The 26,283-nt window shown below is 48.1% G+C and overlaps 1 protein-coding gene across 3 annotated transcripts in view; it reads right to left on the bottom strand.

Annotated features, from left to right (window-relative positions):
- Positions 1-13,669: 13,669 nt before the first annotated feature.
- The window catches only part of PECAM1 (platelet and endothelial cell adhesion molecule 1), a 65,349-nt gene continuing 52,735 nt past the window's right edge, over positions 13,670-26,283 (bottom strand). For 2 of the 3 annotated variants that reach the window (XM_054535687.2, XM_024234936.3), the window contains 2 exons: positions 20,856-20,878; positions 13,670-15,009 (listed from right to left, as the gene is read on the bottom strand). In XM_054535687.2, coding sequence (XP_054391662.2) covers positions 14,980-15,009; positions 20,856-20,878 — 53 coding nt within the window. In that variant the 3' untranslated portion in view covers positions 13,670-14,979. The remainder of the gene's footprint in view (positions 15,010-20,855; positions 20,879-26,283) is intronic. The other variant, XM_054535686.2, reaches the window with a different exon arrangement.

Consider the following 26,283-nt stretch of genomic DNA (forward strand, 5'->3'; position numbering starts at 1 on the left):
CTCTACTCCAGCCCCTTGGCCTTGCTTCTTTCCCAGAGGGCCTCGACCCTAGCTTTCCCCTCTGCCTCGCATGCCATTCTCCCAGATATCCTTCTGCTTGACTAATTTCCTTGTCTCCTGCAAGTTCTTAGCTCAAACCTTTCTTTTTTGTTTGTTTTTTGTTTTTGAAACAGGGTCTTGCTCTGTTGCCCAGGCTGGCATGCAGTGGCGTGATCATGGCTCACTATAGCCTCCACCTCCTGGGCTCAACTGATCCTCCCAAGTCTCCATAGTAGCTGGCACTACAGGCATGCATCACCATGCCCAGCTAATTTTTGTATTTTTTGTAGAGACGGGGTTTCACCATGTTGCCCAGGCTGGTTTCGAACTCCTCAGCTTAAGCGATCCGCCTACCTTGGCCTCTCAAAGTGAAACTTCACTTTCTTGATGAGGCTCACCCAGACCTCCTTATTAAACACTGCTGCCTCCCCCACCCCTTCACACCCTCCCTTAACTTGCTTGATTCTTTGTTTCCTCCAGCCTTCTCCACCTTCTCACATATCATACAATCTACCTCCTGCATTTATTGTTTATTTCTGTCTCCCCCTGCTACAATCTAACTTCCACGAGGGAAGGGATCTTTGTCTGTTGTCTTCACTGATATATTCTGAGCACCTAGAACAGTGTCTGCACATAGTAGGTGCATAAGAAATATTTGCTGAATGAATGAAGCTTAATAGGACCTTCAAGATAACAGAGTCCAATCCCCTCATTTCATTGATGAAGAAAGGGGCCTTAGGTCTTTGGTCAAGACGAAGATTTGCCCAGGGTCACATAGACTGTGGGAATATTCTTCTTATTCTTCTAAATGAATATAATCTAAAAGCTGGACTTGTTTCTATCAGTTAATTTTCTAAGCTCTAATTTTATTTTTTTTAAAATTTGTGTTAGGTATTTTCCCCAAAGGATCTGAAGCAGTGGACAAGATGAGAGGTAATATAGAATGGAACAGTTAGGAGTCCAAACGGAAGAGATATCATCTAAAGGAAGAGGGAGTCAGCCTAACAGGCACTAGATCGTAGTTAATTACTCTAATGGGGGCAGAATTTGGCTCTGAGTCCTCTGGCAGCTGAGGTTAAACGGGAAGCACGTGGGACTCCATAACGTTCCTTGTCTGAGCTAAGGAAGACTGAGTGCTCCGCAGGGACTCACATCCAGGAGGAACCTGGTCCTGGAGAACCCTGTGTAATATCCCTTTGGCCCCACATTGGACAATGTTTACCAAAAAAACCCAAAGTCATGGTTGAAGAACATTGTCGTTTTATCTGCAAAGACTAAGGGTATAATATTAAATCACATTATAGGCTGGGCATGGTGGCTCATGCCCGTAATCTCAGCATTTTGGGAGGCCAAGGCAGGTGGATCACTTGAGGCCAGGAATTCAAGACCAGCCTGGCCAACATGGTGAAACCCTGCCTCTGCTAAAATTACAAAAATTAGCTAGGCCTGGTAGCATGAGCCTGTGATCCCAGCTACCTGCGAGGCTGAGGCATGAGAATCGCTCGAACCCAGGAGGCGGATGTTGCAATGAGCCAAGATCACACCACTGAACTCTAGCCTGGGCGACAGAATGAGACCTGTCTCAAAAAAACAAACAAACAAAAAAACAAAACAAACAAACACACAAAAAAACACATGATAGTTCTTGTGGTTCAGGTGAATTATATTGTGATGATCCAACTGAAAATGAAGATGAAAACTAAAGAATCTAGAATAAACATGTCTAGGAATATCTTCTGTAATTATCCACCAACGTCTCAAATCTTTGATAAACATTAAACCACAGGCAACTCATGGTTTGGATTTGTTGAATACATCAACAAATGTTTATTGAGTTTCCACTATAAACCTTCTCCTCTTTTCTTTGCCGACTCTCTGCCTGGAACTCCCCAGGCCCAGCTATCTCTAAGGCAGAGGGGAAGAGCACAGAGACCAGAGGGGAAGCCAGCTCTGTTTCTTCAAGTTACATAAAGTCTTTTTTGTGTTTCTGAGATAGAGTCTTGCTCTGTCACCCAGGCTGGAGTGCAGTGGCATCATCTCGGCTCACTGCAACCTCCGCCTCCCAGGTTCAAACGATTCTCCCCCCTCAGCCTCCTGAGTAGCTGGGATTTCAGGCATGCACCACCACGCCCGGCTAATTTTTGTATTTTTAGTAGAGATGGGGTTTTGCCATGTTGGCCACGCTGGTCTCAAAACTCCTGACCTCAAGTGATCTGCCCGCCTTGGCCTCCCAAAGTGCTGGGATTACAGGCGTGAGCCACCGTGCCAGGCCAAGTTGCATAAAGTCTTTGCCAGAGTTTATCATTAAACTCTGACTGCACATCCAGCAAATTCACCTTTTCTGGCCACTAGGACATTGTCCTCCACTACAGAGCAGGGACAATTTCTGACTTCTGCTGATGCCTTTTCAAAAACCTAGTTCTTTTACAGAGTCTCAGAACATCCTATGAATATTAACTAATACATTTTAATAAATGTCAATATAATTTTTCTTTTAGACCCCTTGTCTTTTATTATTATTATTATTATTTCAATTTAAAGATTTTCTAGGGCATGTTTTTCTGTCTGGTACACTTGTTACAAGTAGAGGTCACTGTGGTCATCTTCAACTGTCACTCCCCACCAACCCCTCCACCCCACCTCACCTTGCCAAGTTCTGCCTCTGTCTGTCACATAGGTGGCACACACATGAAATATTTTTTCTCCACCTGGCATTGGTTCTGCCACTTTGGCAATCCTTGGCTGTGAGAGGGCCCAGGGGCTTGAATCTGCAACATATCAAGTGGCCTCAACTACCAGCTGAGAAACTTCCCCCTCGACAGGCATGACTAGAAAACCTGACTTCTCTGGGCAAAGCCTCGCATGCTCCAGGGACCATGTCTGTCTGGTTCTCTGATGTATCCCCTGTATTTAGCCTAGGATCTAGACCCTTCATAGGCACTTAAGAATTTCTTGCAAACAGGCCAGCTGCAGTGGCTCACGTCTGTGATCCCAGCACTTTGGGAGGCTGAGGCAGGCGGATCACTTGAGGTCAGGAGTTCGAGACCAGCCTGGCCAACATGGCAAAACTCTGTCTCTACTAAAAATACAAAAATTAGCTGGGCATGGTGGTGCATACCTGTAATCCCAGGCTGGGTTCTGCCCCAGTCAAATCCCAGGCTTTTGCCTGGGTGCCTGGATTAGTCTGTTTCAACCACATGGATCAGTTGGTTCCATCTTGAAAAAAGGGACTGGACTGGGACTGCCATGATCCTGCTGTGTGCAAAGCACTGTGGGAAGGGCTGCCATCTTTGAGGCCTGAGTAGGCTTATGGTAGGCTTTGCAGAAGAACTTTTAGTCTGTATCAGTTCTTTGGGGTATCTGCTTGCCTGGCATCTTCCACACAGCCATGGAATTGCAGAGCTTAGCATAAACAGACGCTTGCTGTTTGTTGAATAAACTCTGATAAGCAAAGATGGCGTGTTCAACTATGTGGAGTCATGCTGTCTTAATTTTCACTTTTTGATTCAGCTATCACAGCCCATATGCCAACACCTCCACAAAACAGAGAGAAGCACCTGTGTTAGTCTTGGCACAAGATTGCTGTGAGGGCAGGATGGGGGCATCCTTGTTCTCCAGTGCGCTGTGCACATGCGTGTGTGCATGTGTCTGACTGCATGGACATGTGTGTTTATGCACATGTCTACCTGTGTATACTCGGGGACTAAGGTCTTCACAGTCACATAACCTTAAGATGGTGATGCAAGGCCAGGCGCAGTGGTTCACGCCTATAATCCCAGCACTTTGGGAGGCCGAGGCGGGTGGATCACAAGGTCAGGAGTTCAAGACCAGCCTGGCTAACATGGTAAAACCCCATCTCTACTAAAAATACAAAAATTAGCTGGGCGTGGTGGTGCACACCTGTAATCCCAGCTACTCTGGAGGCTGAGGCAGGAGAATCACTTGAACCTGGGGGGTGGAGGTTGCAGTGAGCCAAGATTGTGCCACTGCACTCCAGCCTGGGTGACAGAGTGAGACTCCATCTAAACAAACAAACAAACAAAAAACTATTGCAAAGACCCTCGCAAAAGGACAAAAGTGTCCTTTTAGCACTGTAAGTTGGTAAAGAATATGCCCTCATGCCCTTGAGGACCTTTTGCAATGACTACAGGGTCTTCTAGATGTTGGATCCGCTTCCTGAGTAGACCTGTAACACTGGAAAGGGAAGCCTCCTACAAACATCTCACAATCTAGCAACTTTCCCCTTGAGAGTCATGACCGGAAAACCTGACTTCTCTAAGCAAAGCCTCACACGCTCCAGGGACCATGTCTGTCTGGTTCTTTGATGTATCCACTGTACATAGCATAGGATCTAGACCCTTAATAGGCACTTAAGAATTTCTTGCAAACAGGCCAGGCGTGGTGGCTCATGTCCATAATCCCAGCACTCTGGGAGGCCGAAGCAGGCGGATCAAGAGGTCAGGAGTTTGAGACCAGCCTGGCCAATATGGTGAAACCCTGTCTCTACCAAAAATACACAAATTAGCTGGGTATGGTGGTACATGCCTGTAATCCCAGCTACTTGGGAGGCTGAGGCAGGAGAATCGCTTGAACCCGAGAGGCAGAGGTTGCAGTGAGCTGAGATTGCACTGCTGCACTCCAGCCTGGGCGACAGAGAGAGACTCTGTCAAACAACAACAAAAAATTCTTGCAAGTATACTCAATAAGATGAGGCCACTGAGTGGCTGGTTAGGCTCACTCACCAGCTATGCTATCCATTCCTGCTTGCCAGCCTCAAAGAATATGATTAAAAGTTTTATATAGAGGGCATGACTTATCAATTCCAAACTTGGTTTTGCAACAAACATCACATGACGTCATTGTCATTAAATGAAAGAGAATCTGCCTCTGAGCTCCCCTTCTGCCAGACTGTTGGGAAAGTTAATGTTTGCCTCAATTGGAAAATCCCTTCTTCCCTCTAGGGTGGCACAAGAATCTGGAAGACGCCTGTGGTTCCTAGAAAACAGAGGAAGGGGAAGGGACTCTGGTTATGGTCACTGCTCAAGCTCCTTGAAGTCCAGGCTTCCAAGGTCCACAGAAGGCAGGTGGTCCACTGGCTCCCGGCCACATGAGGTGCATGGGATCTCTGCCAAGGCTGTAAGACCCAGGGCCTGGGGTCCAGCCTACCTGGGTACCCCAGGGCCTGTAGTCTAGCCTTCCTGAGTGCCCCAGGCATCAGCCATTTCCCTGACAGACTCTCCATCACCTGGAGGCAGAGAGTGGATCCCTGCAGCTTTCTCTTTCTAGTTTTGGGGACACTTTATTATCTGCTGCTCCACCTCTGCCCCTTCCTGCTCTACAACCTCTCTTGGGGTGAGAAACACACAAACTGGGATTTCTAGAGATGTGTGTGGCAGCAGGGACAGGAAGGAGCCCAGGGAGATTAACAACAAATTAATTCTGCAAATGGCCCTGCCACAGGGGCCCAATGGAAGGACAGCCTGCCTAAAATCTAAATCATTGTGGTCATTCTCTAAATAATCAAAACCTCAAGTGTTTAATCTGCAAATGCCAAGGGTCTATTGAAATGACTGTAGTCAAGGGCTTCCTGATAAAAAGAACTTTTTATTTTTTTTGAGATGGAGTCTTGTTCTGTTGCCCAGGCTGGAGTGCAGTGGTGCGATCTGGGCTCACCGCAACCTCCGCCTCCTAGGTTGAAGCGATTCTCCTGCCTCAGCCTCCCGAGTAGCTGGGATTACAGGTGCGCACCACCATGCCTGGCTAATTTTTGTATTTTTAGTAGAGACAGGGTTTTAGTAGAGACCATGTTGGTCAGGCTGGTCTCAAACTCCTGACCTTGTGATCTGCCTGCCTTGGCCTCTCAAAGTGCTAGGATTACAGGCATGAGCGACCGTGCCCAGCCTGTTTTTTATTGTTATTGTTTTGAGACAGAGTCTCACTCTGTTGCCCAGGCTGGAATGCAGTGGTGCCATCTTAACTCACTGCAACCTCCACCTCCTGGGTTCAAGCGATTCTCCTGCCTCAGCCTCCCAAGTAGCTGAGATTACAAGAGTACGCAACCACACCCCAGCTAATTTTATTTATTTATTTTATTTTTTATTTTTAGTAGAGACAGGGTTTCACTATGTTGTTCAGGCTGGTCTCGAACTCCTGACTTCAAATGATCTGCCCGCCTCAGCCTCCCAAAGTGCTGGATTACAGGTGTGAGGCACCGTGCCCAGCCTAAAATAACTTTTAAAATTTGCTATCTTTTTCATCTTAAACTAACCCTACCAGAGACACCATCTGCAAACTGAGCTCATCTTGGCCCAGGGATACACACTTTTAATCAATGGCTGGCGGTGTGATGGGCTTCTAGAGACGGTGTTAGGTTCCGCTTTAGGGTCTGTCGCTGAAAGGCACTGAAATCCACTCTTTTTCCTTTCCTAGAATCCAGTCCCAGACTCTGTAGAAGTCTTGGGAGGAGACTGGGAGATTTCCTCATGCTGCAAATTCTGGCCCAAACAACCCAGTCCCTGAGGAGGGTGTGTTGGTGTACCAGAAACTGATGGAACAGCACCTGGCACCAAGCCAGACCCTCCTGTGCCAAGAGGTTCCAGGAAAACGAGCATATCCCAGGATTGGGAGGAAGTAAGGCAGCAACTGGGGACTTTTTCCTAATGAGTCCAATAAATCCTTGGAAAAATAATCCACCAAGGGTCAAATATACATAGAAAACAACTTTGAAGGCTTTTGGAGGCTTTTTTCCCTAAAAAGAGAGAAAAGTAAAAAATATTCCAGGCATTGGCTTTCAAAAACAAACAAACAAAAAACAAAACAAAACAATACAAAAACAAAAAAAACCAAACAAAACCAAGAACAACCCTGGGAATATAAAATTCTTCAAGATATGCAAGAAACATATAAACTTCAGGCCAGGTGCTTTGACATGCACTTGTAGTCCCAGCTACTCAAGATGATTGTTTGAGCCCAGGAGTTTGAGGCTGTAGTGTGCTATGATCACACATATGAACAGCTACTGTACTCCAGCCTGGGCAACAAAGTAAGACCTCGTCTCTAAAATAAATACAACTAAATTTTAAAAGAGAAGTTCATAAACTTTAGTTATGTATTCTGGCCAATTAATGGGAGGGAGACAAAGAGAAAAACTGAAATAGAGGAGAAAAAGGAAGGGAAAGGAGGAAGCAGAGAAAGAATGAGAGAGGAGAGTGAGGGAGAACTCTGAAGAAGGCCAGAGAAAGAAAACAACAGGCTGGGCGCAGTGGCTCATCATGCCTGTAGTCCCAGCACTTTGTGAGGCTGAGGTGAGAGGATCACCTGAGGTCAGGAGTTCGAGACCAGCCTGGCCAATATGGCGAAACCCCAACTCTACTAAAAATACAAAAATTAGCTGCGTGTGGTGGCACACACCTGTAATCCCAGCTACTCGGGAAGCTGAGTCACGAGAATCACTTGAACCTGGGAGGCAGAGGTTGCAGTGAGCCGAGATCACGCCACTGCCCTCCAGCCTGGGAGACAGAGCAAGACTCTGTCTCAAAAAAATTGTTAAAAAAGGCCGGGCACAGTGGCTCATGCCTGTAATCCCAGCATGTTGGGAGGCCAAGGCAGTAGGATTGCTTGACCTCAGGAGCTTGATACCAGCCTGGACAACATAGTGAGACCTCATTTCCATATAATAAATTAATAAAATAGAAAAGAAAACAATAATATTTCAGAGATGCTGAGACACAAAGCACAAGAGAACAAGTACAGTGAGAGAACACTGGCCCGAGAAGGCTCAAAAGATGATGCTGAGAAGATGATGTTATCTGAAGGCAAATCACCATCTTTCTGCCCTCCGATTTACATGAGCGTCTTAGAATCCTGGAAAGTCAGAGCTGCAAGGACCTGAGCTCATCTAGTCCAATCCTTTCTGTACTGGGTTGAATAGTGTCACCCCAAAATCATATCTGCTTGGAACTTCAGAATGTGAGTTTATTTGGAGACAGGGTCTTTGTAGATAACGTTAGTGAAGATGGGGTTGTATTGGATTCGGGTGGGCCCTAAATCTGAAAACTAGTGTCCTTTTTTTTTTTTTTTTGGAGACAGAGTCTCGCTCTATCCCCGAGGCTGGAGTGCAGTGGTGCAATCTTGGCTCACTGCAACCTCCACTTCCTGGGTTCAAGCAATTCCCCTGCCTCAGCCTCCCGAGTAGCTGGGATTACAGGTGTGTGCCACCACGCCTGGTTAATTTTTTGTATTTTTAGTAGAGATGGGATTTCACCATGTTGGCCAGACAGGTCTTGAACTCCTAACCGCAGGTGATCCACCGGCCTCAGCCTCCCAAAGTGCTAGGATTACAGGCGTGAGCCACCACACCCAGCTCTAGTGTCCTTCTCAGAAGGCCATATGAAGGCACAGACACGCATGTGAAAGAATGCCCTGTGATGACAGAGGCAGTGACTAGAGCAGTGCAACTGCAACCCAGAAAATCTCAAGAATTGCCAGGAACCATCAGACTCCAGGAGAGGCAGAGAAGGGGTCTTTCCTAGAGCCTTTGGAGGAGCATGGCATTGCTGACACCTTTATTTTGGACTTCAGGTGTCCAGAACTGTGCAAGAATAGATTTCTGCTGTTTTTAGCCAGCTGGTTTGTGGTAATTTGTTATAGCATCCCTGGGAGATAATGAATACATTTTCTTTTGCAGGAGAGGAGCCCTAGGATGTGTGACACATCTAAGGTCATGTAATCGACTGGTGGCCAATCCCCTATTCCGATTTAGCTTTTATTTTTCTTTAAGAATTGTATTTACAGCTGGGCGTGGCGGCTCGTGCCTGTAATCCCAGCACCTTGGGAGGCCAGGGCGGATGGATCACTTGAGGTTAGGAGTTTGACCAGCCTGACCAATATGGTGAAACCCCATCTCCACTAAAAAAATACAAAATTAGCCAGGCATCGTGGCACATGCCTGTAATCCTAGCTGCTTGGGAGGCTGAGGCAGGAGAATTGCTTGAACCCGGGAGGCGGAGGTTGCAGTGAGCCAAGATGGTGCCACTGCACTCCAACCTGGGCAACAAGAGTGAAACTCAAAAACTAAACAAACAAAAAAGTTTATTTGCTTTCCAGCATTGTCATCCTTTCTGAATGTGGAAATAAGGTTTCTTTTCTATTGCCAAAGTTCATTTCGAAGAAAGAATTCATTTCCTATTGAATTATGAAATATATACGAAGGGACAATTTGGGCTTTAGAAATACTTTGGACTCTGAAGTTTTTCAATAGATTTACTGCTGGTTCTTTGATATTCCAAAACATTCTCTTTTTTATCTTTTTTGTGGAGAATGGGGTCTTGCTATATTGCCCAGGCAGGACTAAAACTCCTGGGCTCAAGCAATCCTTCTGCCTCTGCTTCCCTAAGTGCTGGGATTACCAGACCACTGCCCCTGGTCTGGTATTCCAAAACATTCTAAGAGCTTATTACTTTTGAGAGATGAGGGCTACCCCCTTCAAGTGTTGAAATCACCATTTGTTTCCTTATTCTGAGCAATTTTCTGAAGGTAAGCTGAGTCTTGCTGGGGATATTGGATGTAAAACTGTCTTTAAAGTAGATCCTTTGGTAAGAAATGTATTGATCACTATTTTGGGGTTTTAACTGACATCAAATAATATGAAGCATATGTGAGTTTTTAATTATTTAGAAGTTCCTAACCCTTTTTTGGACCCTATCTCCCTTCAAGAAACTGATAAAAGGCCAGGCGTGGTGGCTCACACCTATAATCCCAGAATTTGGGAGGCTGAGGCAGGAGTTCTATCACTTGAGCCCAGGAGTTTGTGACCAGCCTGGGCAACATAGCAACACCCTCATCTCTACAAAAAAATGAAAAATTAGCTGGGTGTGGTCACGGGCACCTGTGGTCCCAGCTTTGGGAAGCTGAGACAGGAGGATTGCTTGAGCCCGGGAGGTCAAGGCTGCAGTGAGCCATGTTCACACCAGTGCACTCCAGCCTGCGTGACAGAGCAAGACTCTATCTCAAAACAAACAAAGACAGGGATAAAAGCTATGGATTCTCTCCCATAGAAAACTGCACACCCTCATAACGTTTTGCACCTACTCTTTTTTTTTTTTTTTTTGAGACGGAGTTTCGCTCTTGTTGCCCAGGCTGGAGTGCAATGGCTTGATCTCGGCTCACCGCAACCTCCACCTCCCAGGTTCAAGCAATTCTCCTGCCTCAGCCTCCCGAGTAGCTGAGATTACAGGCATGCACCACTATGCCCGGCTAATTTTGTATTTTTAGTAGAGACGGGGTTTCCCCATGTTGAGGCTGGTCTCGAACTCCTGACCTCAGGTGATCCACCCGCCTCAGCCTCCCAAAGTGCTGGGATTACAGGCGTGAGCCACCGCGCCCGGCTGCACCTACTCTTAGAGAATTCTCAGGCCCCATGCCTTACCCCAACTTCTGTTACCAGCGGTGAATCCGATGGGTCTGCTGCAAACTTGATGCTTGCCTTCTCAAAGACAGAACTCAGCTGAGGGGCAGAGGTGGTTTTAAGTGGTTTTAAGGCACAGGGAGAGACCAAGGCAAGTTTTAGAGCAGGAGTGAGAGTTTATTAAAAAATTTTAGGGCAGGAACAAAAGGAAGTACACTACACTTGGGTCAGGCAGGCAACTTGAGAGATCTAAGTGCCCTGCCTGACCCTTAACTTGAGGTTTTATATATTTGGCATAGTTCTGGGATTTACGTCTCATCTCCCCTGATTCTTCCCTTGGAGCAGGCTGTCCGCTTATGTGGTGACCTGCCAGCACTTGGAAGGGGTCGCATGCACAGTGTGATTACTGAAGTTGCGCGCATGCTCACTTGAGGCATTTTTCCCCTTAACCAGTCGTGCGTTCCCAGAGGAAGGTCATATACCGGTTAAATTCCGCCATTTTGCCTCTTGGTGCGCATGCTCCAGCCTGCTTGCCCACCTCCTGAGATCTTTTCGGGAAGCGGCTGATCACCGGATCCGGGTGTTTTGTATCTGTTGCGAGACTGTCCTTGCTTGGAGCTGGCTGCAGCCAATTATTATTTTACAGAGACAGTTTAACAACCACCTGACTGTCACCTGATGGTAGCCTGACATTCCTGTGGGGGCCATCACCTGTCCTGCTCATGTTTGCCTAGCTCCCTACTCTAACATTTCCACTCTGTGGACCCCAGGTTGAGATCCTCTGCAGGGGAGACTGTCCTCAAATAGCCTGCTGGGGAGACATCTCCTTCCCGTTTACCTTTCCATTTGCCCCTGCGGTGTTAGGCAAAGGCTGAAGCTGGCCTCTGTGGCAGAGGGTTTCTTCCCAACACGCTAATGACGCTGGTGGAGAGTCTTAAAAACAGCTGTGCTGGGGAGAGTTCTTGGTGTGTACCTTTCAGAGACCTTCTCCTTAAGACTCTCAAAGACTGAGTCAGGCCATTGGGAGCCTGGCAGCAATTCTCAAGGGATAGTGACAACTTTTTGAGGAGGACTAATTGGCTTCTAGGGCTGGTGGCCACTTGGGTCTGACAGACTGCCCTGCTGCCATCCCTCCAGGGCACCCCCCACTCCCTTGCCTCAGGGCCTTCCTGCACTTCTTTCTTTTATCCTCAATGTTCTTCACCCCACCTTTTCCACTGGTACCCTCTGCCTATGGTCAAGGCTTTGGTGAGACCCACCTTCCTCTTAGACCTTCCTGGATCCCCCAAAGTCTTTGTTGGAAGCCCCTCCCATGTGCCCTTGTTTGAGCTTTTAATTTTCCACCATGACGCTTGTCACACTGCTTTGTAATTGGCTCTCTGTTCGTCTGCATCTCTACTGGGTTGTACCTTCCAGGAGGACAAGTGCCATGTGACTCTTGTAATCTTCCCACCGCCAACACCCAGCACAGTGTCAGGAACACAGAGCATGATGAGCACAAGCTTGTTGAGCAAACAGACAAATAACTGGATGCTTCTGTGCAGAGTTTCTCAACCTGGCCATTATTGGCATTTGGGACTTGATCATGCTTGGTCGTGGGAGACGGTTCTGTGCCCGTAGGATGTTTAGGAGCATCCTTGGTTTCTATCCACCAGATGCCAGGAGCACACCCACCCAGCTGTGACAACCAAAAATGTCTCTAGACACCATTCCAAAACCAACGGGAGACAAAATCGCCCGACAGTCGTTGCTTTAGTGAGTGAATGTTGACCTAAGCGTCGCTTCGCCTCTCGAGTCTAGGTCGGGGAGTGGGTTCAGTTAGCCAATCAGAGAACGCTGATGGAGCGACCAGCATATGCTCATGAAATGGGTGGCTGACCTCTTGGGGTCAGAAGAGGGAAAAGTTCTACTGTGTGTTGGCTAAGGACTATTTTAAGTCCTTTAATGACCGATTACCACATGAGAACACAAGAGGGCGCTCTAACTAATGAGTTCCGCGGCCGATAAAACTCTTGGAGTGGGTGCTCCTGGGATGCCTCAGGCTTAGACACCGGGGTTACGACAGCTGCCTAGGAAGGCTGAAGCCAGCCAGCGTCCTGGATTCAGACAGACCTTTTAGCCATTAAATCCACTAAGAAAGATCCCTGCGCATGAAGTTTCCTCCTCGGAAATATAGGCAGAAGGGAAAGTAATTTTAAACTCATGTGTGCTCCACAGGCCGGGGGCGGTGGCTCATGCCTGCAGTCCCAGCACTTTGCGAGGCCAAGGAGGAAGGATCACTTGAACCCCAGGAGTTCGAGACCAGCCTGGGCACCATGGTGAAACCTCATCTCTGCAAAAACATTTAAAAATTAGCCAGCTATGGCGGCACACGCCTCTGGTCCCAGCTACCCAGGAGGCTGAGATGGGAGGATCGCTTGGGCCCAGGGATTCGAGGCTGCGGTGAGCCGTGGTTGTGCCACTGCACTCCAGCCTGGGCGACAGAGCAAGCCCCTGTCTCAACAAAACAAAACAAAAAATTCAGTCGTGCTGCATAAGTAAGGCACCAAGAGTAGGAGTAGGGTCTTTGCAGCTCCGGTGGCAATTGCCCTTTTCTGGTAATGGCTAGGGACTAAGGAACTCGCCGGACACAGGGGCTCCGGCTGTCCCCAGATCATCAACAGAGACGTGAAGGTCGTTAGAGGTCGTCTGATCCTTTGACCTCAATCTGAGCCCACCACTCTGAAAACTTGGAAATTGTATGACATTTTCGTGATACAACTGTGTGTGTGTGTGTGTTGGGGAAAGGAACCAACAACTTTCATCATATTGTCAAAAGAGTCTAGGCTGGGCATGGTGGCTCATGCCTGCGATCCCAGCCCTTTGGGAGGCCGAGGCAGGCAGATCACCAAAGGTCAGGAGTTTGAGACCAGCATGGCCAACATGGTGAAACCCCGTCTCTACTAAAAATACAAAAATTAGCCGGGCATGGTGGCACATGCCTGTAATCCCAGCTACTCGGGAGGCTGAGACAGGAGAATTGCTTGAACCCAGGAGATGGAGGTTGCAGTGAGCCGAGATTGCACCACTGCACTCCAGCCTGGGCAACAAGAGTGAATCTCCGTCTCAAAACAAAACAAAACAAAAACATAGACCTGCTTGGTTCTCTCTGTGACTTCAGAAGCCCAAGGAGTCCTCAGCACTATAGATGCATGTGGCCCCTCAGAAGACAACATTTCACAGATCTGCAAAGAGTAAAGGTCAAATTTATTTAATACAACATCCACGAGGGTCCCTGCAGCTGTGTCACTGAGGCAAACAGGAAAAGTGATTTTGGCTAGGCGTGGTTCTCACCTGTGAAATTCCACAGCGCAATGACAGCAGCCTCTCTCCCACCCACTCAAAACACTGTCAGGAATGTCTTAAGACCCCAGGAGACCACTTCTTTAGCAAGCAATTTTTTTTTTTTTTTTGAGATGGATTCTCACTCTGTCACTCAGGCTGGAGTGCAGTGGCGCGATCTCTGCTCACTACAACCTCCCTTTCCTGGGTTCAAGCGATAATCTCACCTCAGCCTCTTGAGTAGCTGATACTACAGGCATACGCCACCACGCCCAGCTAATTTTTGTATTTTTAGTAGAGACAGGGTTTCATCAGGCTGGTCTCAAACTCCTGACCTCAGGTGATCCGCCCACCTCAGCCTCCTGAAGTGCTGGGATTACAGGCGTGAGCCACCTTGCCTGCCCTGGCAAGGAATAAATTTTTAAAAATTAGTAAGAAACATACACATTTCAAGTTTTCAATTAAGAATAATATTTGCTGTAGGCACCATCTTCCTGTCTTTCAGCCTTCAGCATGGTAGAAGAAAAGAAAAAAAGTGTAGAAAAAAACAGTTTAAGTACAACTGTGCTTGTTCCACCTTCATTTTCTGTTTTGTGCATTGCCTGAATGAACCGTGTCTTAGGTTAGTATTTCAAAGGCAGTGCTCCCAAGTAGTTTGGTTTTCCTATTTGTGGAGGGCGAGGTCATAGAGGGGACGGAGGAGGCTGTCTGGTCAGCACTGTGTATTTCCAAAGAACAAGGACTACCCAAAACCACAAGCCTTTGAAGGACCAAAGGAAAAGAGAAAAAACCAGCCTCTAACCAGGCCATGTGCTAGAAGTGATTGAGTACAAAAAAGAAAATTGGTTTCTGTGTATGAGGGTGCATGGAAAAGGTCTTTATCTCTGCACAAGACAAAATATTCAAGTTTCAGAATATCCCAATGGCCTGTTTGCCCTGGATCTCCTCTTCTGCTCTTCCAATTGCCAAGGATGCTCCAATTTGGTGGAAGGAGGGTATGTGGGAAATTCAACAGCCCCTCTGTATCTCTTTCTACCCAACATTAACTTAGCAGGATGGATTTAAGAACCGGCAGCTTAGCCTGAGGAATTGCTGTGTTCTGTGGGAGCAGGGCAGGTTCATAAATAAATGCACAGAGCTCTTGAAATACAGGGATCATCTGTTCTTCTCGGAACATGGATGTCCTTCCAGGGATGTGCATCTGGCCTCGCTGTCTAAGTTCCATCAAGGGAGCCTTCCGTTCTCTGTAGCAACAAGAAACAGGGCAAGTTATGATCACACCTCTCAAGACTGAAGATTGCCCTGGTGGAGAGAAATGCAAAATGACAGCATTTCTCAAAGAAAATGCAAAGCAGGGCTGTCATGCACTGGTCCCCCACCCTGCAGGGTTCTCTCTGTGACTTCAGAGGCCCAAGGAGTCCTCAGCACTACAGATACATGTGGCCCCTCAGAAGACAACATTTCACAGATCTGCAAAGAGTAAAGGTCAAATTTACTTAATACAACACCCACCAGGGTTCCTGTAGCTGTGTCACTGAGGCAAACAGGGAAAGTGATTTTGGTTAGGTGTGGTTCTCACCTCTGAAATTCGACAGCACAATGACTGCAGCCTCTCTCTCACCCACTCAAGACACTGTCAGGAACGTCTTAAGACCTCAGGAGACCATTTCTTTAGCAAGCAATTTTTTAAGATGGATTCTCACTCTGTCACTCAGGCTGGAGTGCAGTGGCGTGATCTCTGCTCACTACACTCTCCCTCTCCTGGCTCCTGCCCATATGCATTTCTCCTTCTCTCCATGCTTGCTCTGTAGGGACTGTAGCCTCTGTCCCTGCATACATGTTGGACATCAATCACATCAATCTACCAGGTAACTTCATCAAGCACCCATGTACACCCAGCACAGCGTCCCAAGGGTGCCCCACTTACCCACAGAAGAAGAAAGGCAACTTTGTAAGAGATCTGACTTCTAGCTCCAGTTCTGCCTCTAACTAACGTAAGGTGTACCCGTTTGAGGCCTGTTTTTTTAATTTTGAAAATGAAGGACTGAACTTAGATGGTCCAACTTAAATGTTTTAAAGTGATATGATTCTACCTTAAAAAGAGAATGAAATTCTGATATATTTTCAACACAGAAAAACCTTGAAAACGTTATGCTAAATGAAATAAGGCAGACATGAAAGGACAAATATCTGATTCCACTTATGTGATGTACCTCGAATAGTCAAATTCATAGAGACAGAAAGTAGACAGTGGTTGCTAGGGGTTGCTGGAGGGGCAATGGGGAGTTAGTGTTTAATGGGTACAGTGTTTCAGTGGCTGCTCTGCCTATGGAGTAGCCATTCTTTTGTTTCTTTACTTCTCTGATAAACTTGCTTTCACTTAAAAAGAAAAAGCTCTGGAGATGGATAGTGGTGGTGGTTGCACAGCAATGTGAACGGACCTAATGCAACTGAATTATACACTTTAAAATGGTTAAGTATACACTTGAAAATGGTAAATTTGCTGGGCGTGGTGGCTCACGCCTGTAATCCCAACACTTTGGGAGGCCGAGGCGGGTGGATCATGAGGTCAGGAGTTCAAGACCAGCCTGGCCAACATAATGAAACCTTGTCTCTACTGAAAAATACAAAAATTAGCCGGGCGTGGTGGCATGTGCCTGTAGTCCCAGCCACTTGGGAGGCTGAGGCAGGAGAATGGCGTGAACCCGGGAGGCGGAGTGTGCAGTGAGCCGAGATTGCGCCACTGCACACCAACCTGGGCGACAGAGTGAGACTCCGTCTCAAAAAAAAGAAAATGGTAAACTTAATATTATGTATATTTTATGACAATTAAAAAAAAGGATTCCTGGCTGGGCATGGTAGCTCATCCCTGTAATCCCGGCACTTTGGGAGGCCAAGGTGGGTGGATCCCCTGAGCTTAGGAGTTCCAGACCAGCCTGGGCAACATGGCAAAGCCCTGTCTCTATCAAAAATGCAAAGAATTCGGCATACATGGTGGTGTGCACCTGTAGTCCCAGCTACTCAGGAGGCTGAGGTGGAAGGATCACTTGAGCCTGGGAGATGGAGGTTGCAGTGAGCTGAAATAGCACCCCTGCACTCCAGCCTGGGTGACAGAGTGAGACTTCATCTCATAAAACACACAAACAAACAAAAAAAGCAAAAAAACACCCACAAAAGGATTCCTGGATTCCTTCTGCCATCCTGTAGTGCTCTTTAACAGCTTCAAATGGTATTTGTGTCACCTATCCACCTATCAGTGCCTGGACCCTTATCTGACCCACACTGTTCTCTATGTTGGGGATGCAAGAAGCTGTCCCCAAGAATTTTATATTGTATTAATTATTGATAAACAACACCACTATGAAGTAGAAGGTATAAGAGGTCTCAACAAACTGCAGAAGGGGTTCAGAGGCACTGAGAGGGCTCTGGGCTGGGCAGTGGGGGATTCACAGAAGCAACTCTGGAGTCAGCCTAAAGATTGGATTTTGACAAATGGAAGGAGCCCTTGGAGGGAAAAAGAGCAGGGCATGCTGGGAGATACCAGAGTAGAGGGGCCCCTGGGCAACAGTGGGCCCTGAAGAGCAGGCAGCACCTAAGTCCACTATTCTGGACCCTCCATGTGCACAGGACACTCTGCTGCAGGTGGAACTCAGCAAGGCAGAAGCAGGAGATAGAGGATGACCCAGGGTCTTGGGACCTCCACAGCCAGCCTGGTTGGCTTCCTGAGGGTGAGCTGGGATAGTGTCTCCATTTTGTTTCAGCCCTGCTGGGTCTGAGGACCCTTGGGGAACAGGATGCAGGGCCGAGGTGCCCCAACTAGAAAGCCAAGGCTCTGGCCCCTCCTCTGCCAGGAGAGCCCCATGCAAGTGGGCCAAGCAAGCCGTCCTGGCCCCAGAGGCTGGAGGCCTGCCAGCGCTGGCAGCCACCCTGCCCTATTTCCTCTGCTCCGCCTGGATGGGGGAGACATGACTCGTGTCCAGCCTTTCTGCGGGCCCCAGACCAAGTCCCTCCCCAGACACCTCCACTCTCCCTCTGTGGGGGCAGCCAATGCCTGGGGCACCATTGCAGAACCAAAGCCACAGACAGGAAGGGCTGGGCCACGATCAGCAGGGCCTTAGGGATTTTGAAGTAAAGGTTAACACGCTCACATCCAAGGCCTGGGCTTGCTGTGCTTAAATCAGAAGCCAGCCATCAGCCACCCAAGTGCAGTTGTGAAATCGCCCTGCCTTGTACCCGGAATATGGTGTGGTCTCCCTCAAAGGTCATTTTGATTTCAACACACCCTGGGATCTCTAGTTCCTGCTTCTACAAAGTGCTCCTATGGGCACTTGCAATAGACCAGGTCTATATCAGGTGCTCATTCAACCCTTGCAACAACCAAATGAGGGAGTTTATGATTCCCAGTTTACAGATTAGGAAGCAGAGGTCTTGAGAGGCCAAGAGATCTGCCCATGGTGACATGGCTAAGAAGTGGGAAGTCAAGTGTTAATGTGGGTCTCTGATTCCTAAGTCAAAGCCTGGCCTTGGTTGAATCCTATGCCTTGGGTAAGCAACTGCTACATTCTCTATATGTGGCAAGGTCATTTCATAGCCAAATCAAGTTAAGTGCCCCATCCACACCTACTATTGCCCAAGTGATGAAAAGAGCTTGAAATCAACCAGCTTTTATATGGTGGTTTGCAGCTTGCAGCTTTTATATGGTGGTTGCAGTTGCTCATTTCATCCTTAAAATCCTAATAGGTTGCTCTTATCATCATCGTCATCACCATCTCCACTTTATAGATAAGGAAGGTTGAGCTTGAGGAAGACAGGCTCACCCAAAAGACAGCTGGAAAGCTGGAGCTCCCCTCCCATCCCCTGATCCTAGCACCTGGGCAGTTTCCACGGTAGCCCAGCTGCCTCCTGGCCTCCAGGAAGGGGGGAGGCGAGCTATAGCTGCCAATTGCCTTTCTTTCTGTAAGAAGGCAGGGTCCTCTCCAAGATCCCAAGACTCTCGCAGGTCCAGATTCACGCTTTTCATTTAAGTACAGGGTGTTCTCTTCCATGCTATCTGTCTGTGTCGGCCACACACACAATTTATAAACAAGGTAAAAATGGCAGAGGAAAAATGAAGTCAGAATGTGCCATTGAAGCAAGTCAAACAATACCAAATTAGTCTTTGGCTATGTGGCTATCTCATTGTTAAGATATTTCCTCTAATGTTTTCAGAGGCAACGGCCATTAAACAACTGGGAATGATCGCCAGGTTTGATTTCAGGAAGGAAATCTCCTCCCATTTCCCTACTGGGCAATTCAATTAATTTTCTCCTGACCCACACCAGCTGATTATTAGGGAAGCTATACCTGCTTCTTTTATAAACAAAACCCATTTGCTTAAAGGTTCAAAATTCCTTTCCCAACGGCTGGAAACCCTGTTCTCCCACAAAATGAGTCTATTCTTTTTTCTGGGGGGACAGGACCAGTCATGGGTGAGCTCTCAGAACCATCCTGGGAGCAGACTTTGAGGCCCAAGGGCCAGCTTCTGGGGAAAGTTCTGTCTGGCCTGGAGCTCCAAGCCTTTGTCCAGAGACACCCTTTGGATCCAAGACAAAGTAAATAAGTTGGTCCTACAGGGTGTTTTGGGTGGACCCAGGCATGTTTATCGCTCCAGGAGAACACATCTGTGTCCCATACTGCCCAGGGAGCAAAGACCTCATTTTCCACTCTCTCAAAGTCATTATTGCTGGGACAGCAACTTCACATCTTGGAGGGAGTCTCTGTCGTGACAGAGGACTGGCTGCAGAGTGTAGAGGCCTGGGCTCTGTTCCTCACTCTATTAGCCATCCAGGTGACCCCAGGCATGCTATTCTACCAATGCAGGCCTCAGTTTCCTCGTCTGTAAATTGGGCTCCTTGTCCCAGTGACACGATAGTCTCTGATTTCAGGAATCTGAGTGGGTTTTGGCTAGGAAAAAAAACAACCATTCATTTCATTCCTCTTTTCCTTAAATTCATAGCTTTCTTCCATAAAAAGAATGTCAGTGGCTTCCTGTCTGTCAAAGGCATAATGAGCTCTGTTTTACAAGAGCCCAGACATGGGCAAAACAAAGGAAGCCAGGGGCCCACTGGAAGAGCTACCAGAAATCTTGCTGAAAGTTCTTCCCAGACCTAAAAGAAGTTTATGCGGCAAATGCCTCATTTCTTCAGATATTAGCTGCCCAGTTAACTCCTGCATTGCTGGGTAGCTCACAAAAAGGTTGGGAGTGGAAGACACGTCTTTGCAAAAGTTGAACGTGGGCCTCTGTGTCTTTCATAAACCCTCCCATCTGCCAAACAGCAGATTCCTAACTCCATTTCTTACAGAATGAAACTTCTTAACAAGGCATGTAGGTCCTTTGGATTTAAGCCCTGACTTATCTTTCTCCTGTCACTTGTCACTGTCACACTCTTCTTTTCCCATCCCACACTGCTTGAAACTGGTCATCCCTCATCCTTGTGCTCCTGCTGATCTTTCTCCCTCAATGCTGCCATCACTCCATTCATTGTTCATGGTCCATTCCAAATGATTCCTTGGGGAAGAGGCCACTAGCTAGGTCTCTGTTCTGTGTTCCCATAGGCTCTGGCGTCGCTCACTTTGCTTTATGATAAGTGATCACATGTCTGATTCCCTCATCAGAAGGTGAACTGAGGTCAAGAACCTTGGGTGTCTCCTGCAGCTGATGGCCTGGTGTGTAGGGAGTAATTGGTATCGGCTAAATTGCAACGAGCTGTCAGTTGCTCCACTCCTCCAAGCATACGCCCTAGATCTGCCTCACTTCGAGAGCCTAGACTTTGGCGTTAAACGAAATGTGTGCTTTGCTTGTTTGGCCCTAAGCACCCTAGAGTCCCAATCCCTTCACGTGTGGGCTGAGATGTAATGATGGAAATTGCAGGAGAAAATATTCAAAATCAGAACTGGCCAAGGCTAGTCAGAGAAGCCCAGGGCTTCTGGTCTGAAACAGACTAGGGAGCGGGGAAGAATTCGTGGGAATGCAGGACGTGGGTGAGTCTGGAAATATTTCACTGTTCAGTGGAGTACTTTTAAATATAATGTATATGAAATGTGTACTTACAGAGTATCTGCTTTCCACGGCATCTACAAAACAAAGGATGACATGGCAGTGAGCAATGCAAATAACCCAGTTCAACTGCCCCAACAACATCACAGGGGCAGGAGCAGGTCGAGAAAAGAGGGAGGAGGCGAGAGCTAGGAGACATCAGCTGGCAGGTGCCCTTAGAGGTTTATGGTTGCTCTGTGCAAAGACAGCTTCCCTGGGACCCTCTAGCTCCACATGACATGCATATAAAGTCCCTGGCACTTCATTTAAAATTTTCTTTTTTTTTTTTTTTGAGACAGAGTCTCGCTTTGTCACCCAGGCTGGAGTGTGGTGGTGCCATCTTGGCTCACTGCAACCTCCGCCTCCGGGGTTTAAGCAGTTCTCCTGCCTCAGCTGGCACTATCTCGGCTCACTGCACCCCCCACCTCCTGGATTCAAGGAATTCTCCTGCCTCAGCCTCCCAAGTCGCTGGGACTACAGGCGTGCACCACCACGCCTGGCTAATTTTTTTTTTGTATTTTTAGTAGAAATGGAGTTTTGCCATGTTGGCCAGGGTGGTCTCGAACTCCTGGCCTCAGGTGATCTGCCAACCTTGGCCTCCCAAAGTGCTGGGATTACAGGTGTGAGTCACCATGTCCAGCCTCATTTAACATTTTAAACAGTTTTTTAAAAATGTAGTATCACGGGTGGGTGTGGTGGCTCATGCCTGTAATCCCAACAGTTGGGGAGGCTGAGGCGGGTGGATCACCTGAGGCCAGGAGACCAGCCTGGCCAACATGGTGAAATCCCATCTCTACTAAAAATACAAAATTAGCCAGGCATGGTGGTGGGCACCTGTAGTCCCAGTTACTGGGGAGGCTGAGGCAGGAAAATCACTTAAACCCAGGAGGCAGAGGTTGCAGTGAGCTGAGATTGCACCACTGCACTCCAGCCTGGGTGACAGAGCAAGCCTCCATCTCAAAAAAAAAAAAAAAAAAAAAAAATTAGTAGCACATATTTTTTAAGAAAAAAATGAAAACTATGGAAAGTAGGAAGTAGCAGATAAAAATGATCTCTGGCCTCATTCTCCAAACCCTGTTGATGCTTTTTTTTTTTTTCCTAGTCATTTTCCACTATGATTTGGCTTTTTTTGGGGGTGGGGAGCAGTTATAATTACACAGTATATGCCATTTTGTAACTTAACTTTTTCATATAACATGGCTTTATAAACTTTTTCTGAAAACTTCTTAAGCATAATTGTCCAATTAGCTACTAAATAATTGTTAAATGGATGTGCAACTATTGACTTTACTAATTCCTTACTTTAAAAATGTAGGTGCTTTCCAAGTTTTTGCTCTTTTCAATAACACCACCAGTATCCTCTTTGGGAATAAAGCTATTTCTAGATTTCATACTATTTTGTCGATCCCTTCCAGGAGCAGGCTCAACAGAGCAGGAGGCAGAAGCATTGCCAACGCTCTTAGCAGATCTAGGCAGCTGTTTCCCCTTCCCCTCAGGAGTCTCCTCTCAACTCCCTGGGAGCCCACACCACCTTCTGTTTTTTGAGACGGAGTCTAGCTCTGTCACCCAGGCTGGAGTGCAGTGGCTCACTGCAACCTCCATTTCCTGGGTTCAAGTGATTCTCCTGCCTCAGCCTCCCAAGTAGCTGGGATTACAGATGCCCACCACGATACCCAGGTAATTTTTGTATTTTTAGTAGAGATGGGGTTTAGCCATGTTGGCCAGGCTGGTCTCAAACTCCTGACCTCAGGTGATCCACTCATTTCAGTCTCCCAAAGTGCTGGGATTACAGGTGTGAGCCACCGCGCCTGGTCTCACATCACCTTGGCAGGCGGCACGCTGTGTTTGCCTGGCCCTGCCAGTCTGCAGTTGTGCAAATGGTCCCAACCAGATGTCAGCAAGAGGACAGTGAGGGTGAGAAAAGCCAATGAGAGCAGGAAGCTCTGCATGGGTGGTGGGTGATCCCTGCCTGCGTTCATTAGAGATGGTCTTTCCTATGAGAGGCAAGCGATGGGTATGGCTTGCCCTTCTGGAAAGGACCAGGACCCCACCCAATGGTCAGTGGCTCACATGTTGGGGCAGATCCCCAAACAGCCGACTGTAGACCCTGACTTGAATACAGAGAAGTCATGGGGACCTCACCTGCTGCCTGGGGGAGACCCCAAGAGGAGATGTGGGCATTGGAGATGGTTGCTGTTCTCAAAGGTGGTGGAGGGAATGGTGGGAGGGCCATAAGTCCTCAGTCTTATTGAGAAAAGCACGCCAAGGGGCCTTGGTATAGACCCAGCCCCAAGCTCACATACAGTTCCTCCTGGACCTTGGGCAGGCTCAGGGCCCATCTGTCGCAACAGGGGTCACAACCCCTCTGTTTCTCTAATTTAGAAATATCCTGTTTCCCCAAGTCCACCTCACCCTAACACCCTGTCTTATCACAAGTCCACTGCCCCTCCCCCATAGAGGGAACAGAGCCAGAAGTTTCTCAGGGGCCCTTTTTCTGTCCTGGCTGGGCCAGAGGCTGGCGTCAACAGCCAAATGATGAATCAGCCCAACGGTAATGTTGAGCCATTGTGTCAACTTCCATGCATTGAGTGAGGTTGGGGACAGCACCCCCAATGCAAATCTGACCTGCAAGGACCCAAAGGACCCCGTGACTCCTGGACCCTCCTAGTCCCCTAAAGGCTCTGGAACCTCTTTCCCAACAGGGAAAGAACCTCAAGTCGGCATTTTCTAAAGCAATCTGAAGACAAAATGCGAAAAACTCAAATACTGATGGAACACTCACTCCACGCACACTTGCGGTTCTTGTTTTTTTGGTAATACAGCAATCATCACCTAAGTAGAATTGGAGGTAGCATCCATTTTTTTCATGGGGATACTTTTTTCACCATCTTGCATGCTGAAGTAGGAAATGCCTCCAAAGGGGCAGGGTTGGCAGTGCCCTCTGACCTCACTGGCTCTGGGCCTCACAGGATGGGTGGGGACTGATCCTCAAGTGCTCTTCTCTTCCTCCCATGGGAGACTTGGCACAGAGGCCTCCTTTTCTTTGGTTCTTTCTCAGCCATTTCCTGTCACGGCTACTCTCGGCCCAGCCAGTCTTGGTATACTGGGTGGCAGGGGATGCAGTGAGGACCAGGGTTTCTGCCTCCTTAAGAAACACCCTGGAAGTCTGAATTCCAGGAAAATAGAAAGTAGAAGGTGGACTGGGCGCAGTGGCTCATGCCTGTCATCCAGCACTTTGGGAGACCAAGGCTGGCGGATCACTTGTGGCCAGGAGTTCGAGACCAGCCTGGCTAACATGGTGAAACTCCGCCTCTACTAAAAATACAAAAATTAGCTGGGCGTGGTGATGCGTGCCTCCAATCCCAGCTACTTGGAAGGCTGAGGCATGAGAACCACTTGAACCCAGGAGGCGAATGTTGCAGTGAACTAAGATCGTGCTACTGCACTCCAGCCTGGGTGACAGAGCAAGACTTAGTCTCAAAAAACAAAAAAGAGCAATAAAAAAGTAGAAGATGGACCATTGAGTGAGTAGATTCCGTGATGGGGAGGTGGGCCTCTGACTCAACATGCAGGGCTGGTGCCCAGAGCAAGACTCAGCACCACAGTAATCAGGTGGGATGTGCCTCAAGTCACCTCCCAAGACAGAGGGCAGGCAAGAGCTGGCACTGGAGAGGAAAACCAGCTCTCTTGTTAGAGGAGTTGCAGGAGGTGAATTCCTCCGGCCAGGGCTTCTCCATGGTGGCCCTGTTGAAATTTTGGGCTGGGTGGTGTTTTGTGGTGGGGAGGGGGCTGTCCTGTACATTGTCGCATGTTTAGTGGTATCCCTGGCCTCTCTCCACGAGACGCAGTAGCATTCTCTTCTCTGTCCACCATGCTATGACAACCAAAAGTGTAGTACTTAGTGCCACTGAGCTGGACACTTAGAGTTAAAATGGTAAATTTTATGTGATATGTATTTTACCACAATTTTAAGAATAAAATTGTAAAAAGTAAAAACAAAGTGGGCCGGGCACTGTAATCCCAGCACTTTGGGAGGCTGAGGCGGGCAGATTGCTTGAGCTCAGGAGTTCAAGACCAGCCTGGCCAATGTGACGAAACCCCATTTCTACTAAAAATACAAAAATATTTTGCTGAGTGCGGTGGTGCATGCCTGTAGTCCCAGCTGAGTCAGAGGGGCCTGCCTGGGGAGGCGGAGGTTGCAGTGAGCCAAGATTGCGCCACTGCACTCCAGCCTGGGTGACAGAGAGAGACCCTGTCTCAAAAAAAAAAAAAAAAAAAAGGTGGAAAAAAAGCATAGTGTGGAATTCTACCATATATCTCTAGGCCACAGAGAGCCAATAGGGAAACTGAGACACACAGGATCCCTGCCAGTGCTGTGTCCATCCCCTAATGTGGGGAGGCAGCTGAGTGGAAGGGGCCTCATGATACAACAATTAAAAAAAAAAAAAAAAGAAAAGAAAAGCTGTGCTTAGAGCCAAAAGCCAAGACTGGAAAGACCAGGCAGCTCCCCCCGTCTGCAAGCTTTCCCATCAAACTCAAGTCCCCTGGGCCAGCGCCCAGCTCTCTCTCCTCGGCCCTGGGGCTGCTCCTTGGAGGCAGGCCTGCCCCATGCCTTATTGCTTATCTAGGGGAGGGCTTATTTTGTATTACTCAGGGGGTGAAAGGGGGTTTAAGTGCCAGAACTGTGCCCTGTAAGCCATTTCCCAAAATAGGCAGCCCTGAAGTGCTGCAGGCTAGAAGATGACGGGGAACAAGAGGGGGAAAGGTCAGCAAAGACTCCACTCTGCACCCAGCTGGCTCACTGATCTGTCCACAGACCTACCCCACACTAGGCCCCAATTTTTTTTTTTGAGATGGAGTCTCGCTCTGTCGCCCAGGCTGGAGTGCAGTGGTGCGATCTTGGCTTACTGCAAGCTCCGCCTCCCGGGTTCATGCCATTCTCCTGCCTCAGCCTCCCACGTAGCTGGACTACAGGCGCCCGCCACCATGCCCAGCTAATTTTTTGTATTTTTAGTAGAGACGGTGTTTCACCGTGTTAGCCAGGATGGTCTCGATCTCCTGACCTCGTGATCCGCCCGCCTTAGCCTCCCAAAGTGCTGGGATTACAGGCATGAGCCACTGCGTGCGGCCCTGGGCCCCCTGTTTTATTGGGAGTCACTCAATACCACCTTCCCTCCAATAAGCACAGTGTTTCTGGGTTTTACCTGCTCACCAATGCTGCAAGATCCCTCCAGGATTTCTGGAGGGTGAGAAAGACCCTACTCCTTCCAACAAGAAGCAGAGCCTTAGCGTGGCACAATCAGAAAGGAACATGCTGCATCAAGAGTGGTTCTCAAAGCCTGGGCCCCAGCGTGACAGCAGCAGCTGCATGTGGACACTTGTTAGAAATGCACGTTTTCGGCACTGCTCCAGACCTAGTGAATGGGAAATTCACAGGGAGTGG

This window comes from Pongo abelii, chromosome 19, assembly GCF_028885655.2.
Source record: "Pongo abelii isolate AG06213 chromosome 19, NHGRI_mPonAbe1-v2.0_pri, whole genome shotgun sequence".
NCBI classification, from domain to species: Eukaryota; Metazoa; Chordata; class Mammalia; order Primates; family Hominidae; genus Pongo; species Pongo abelii.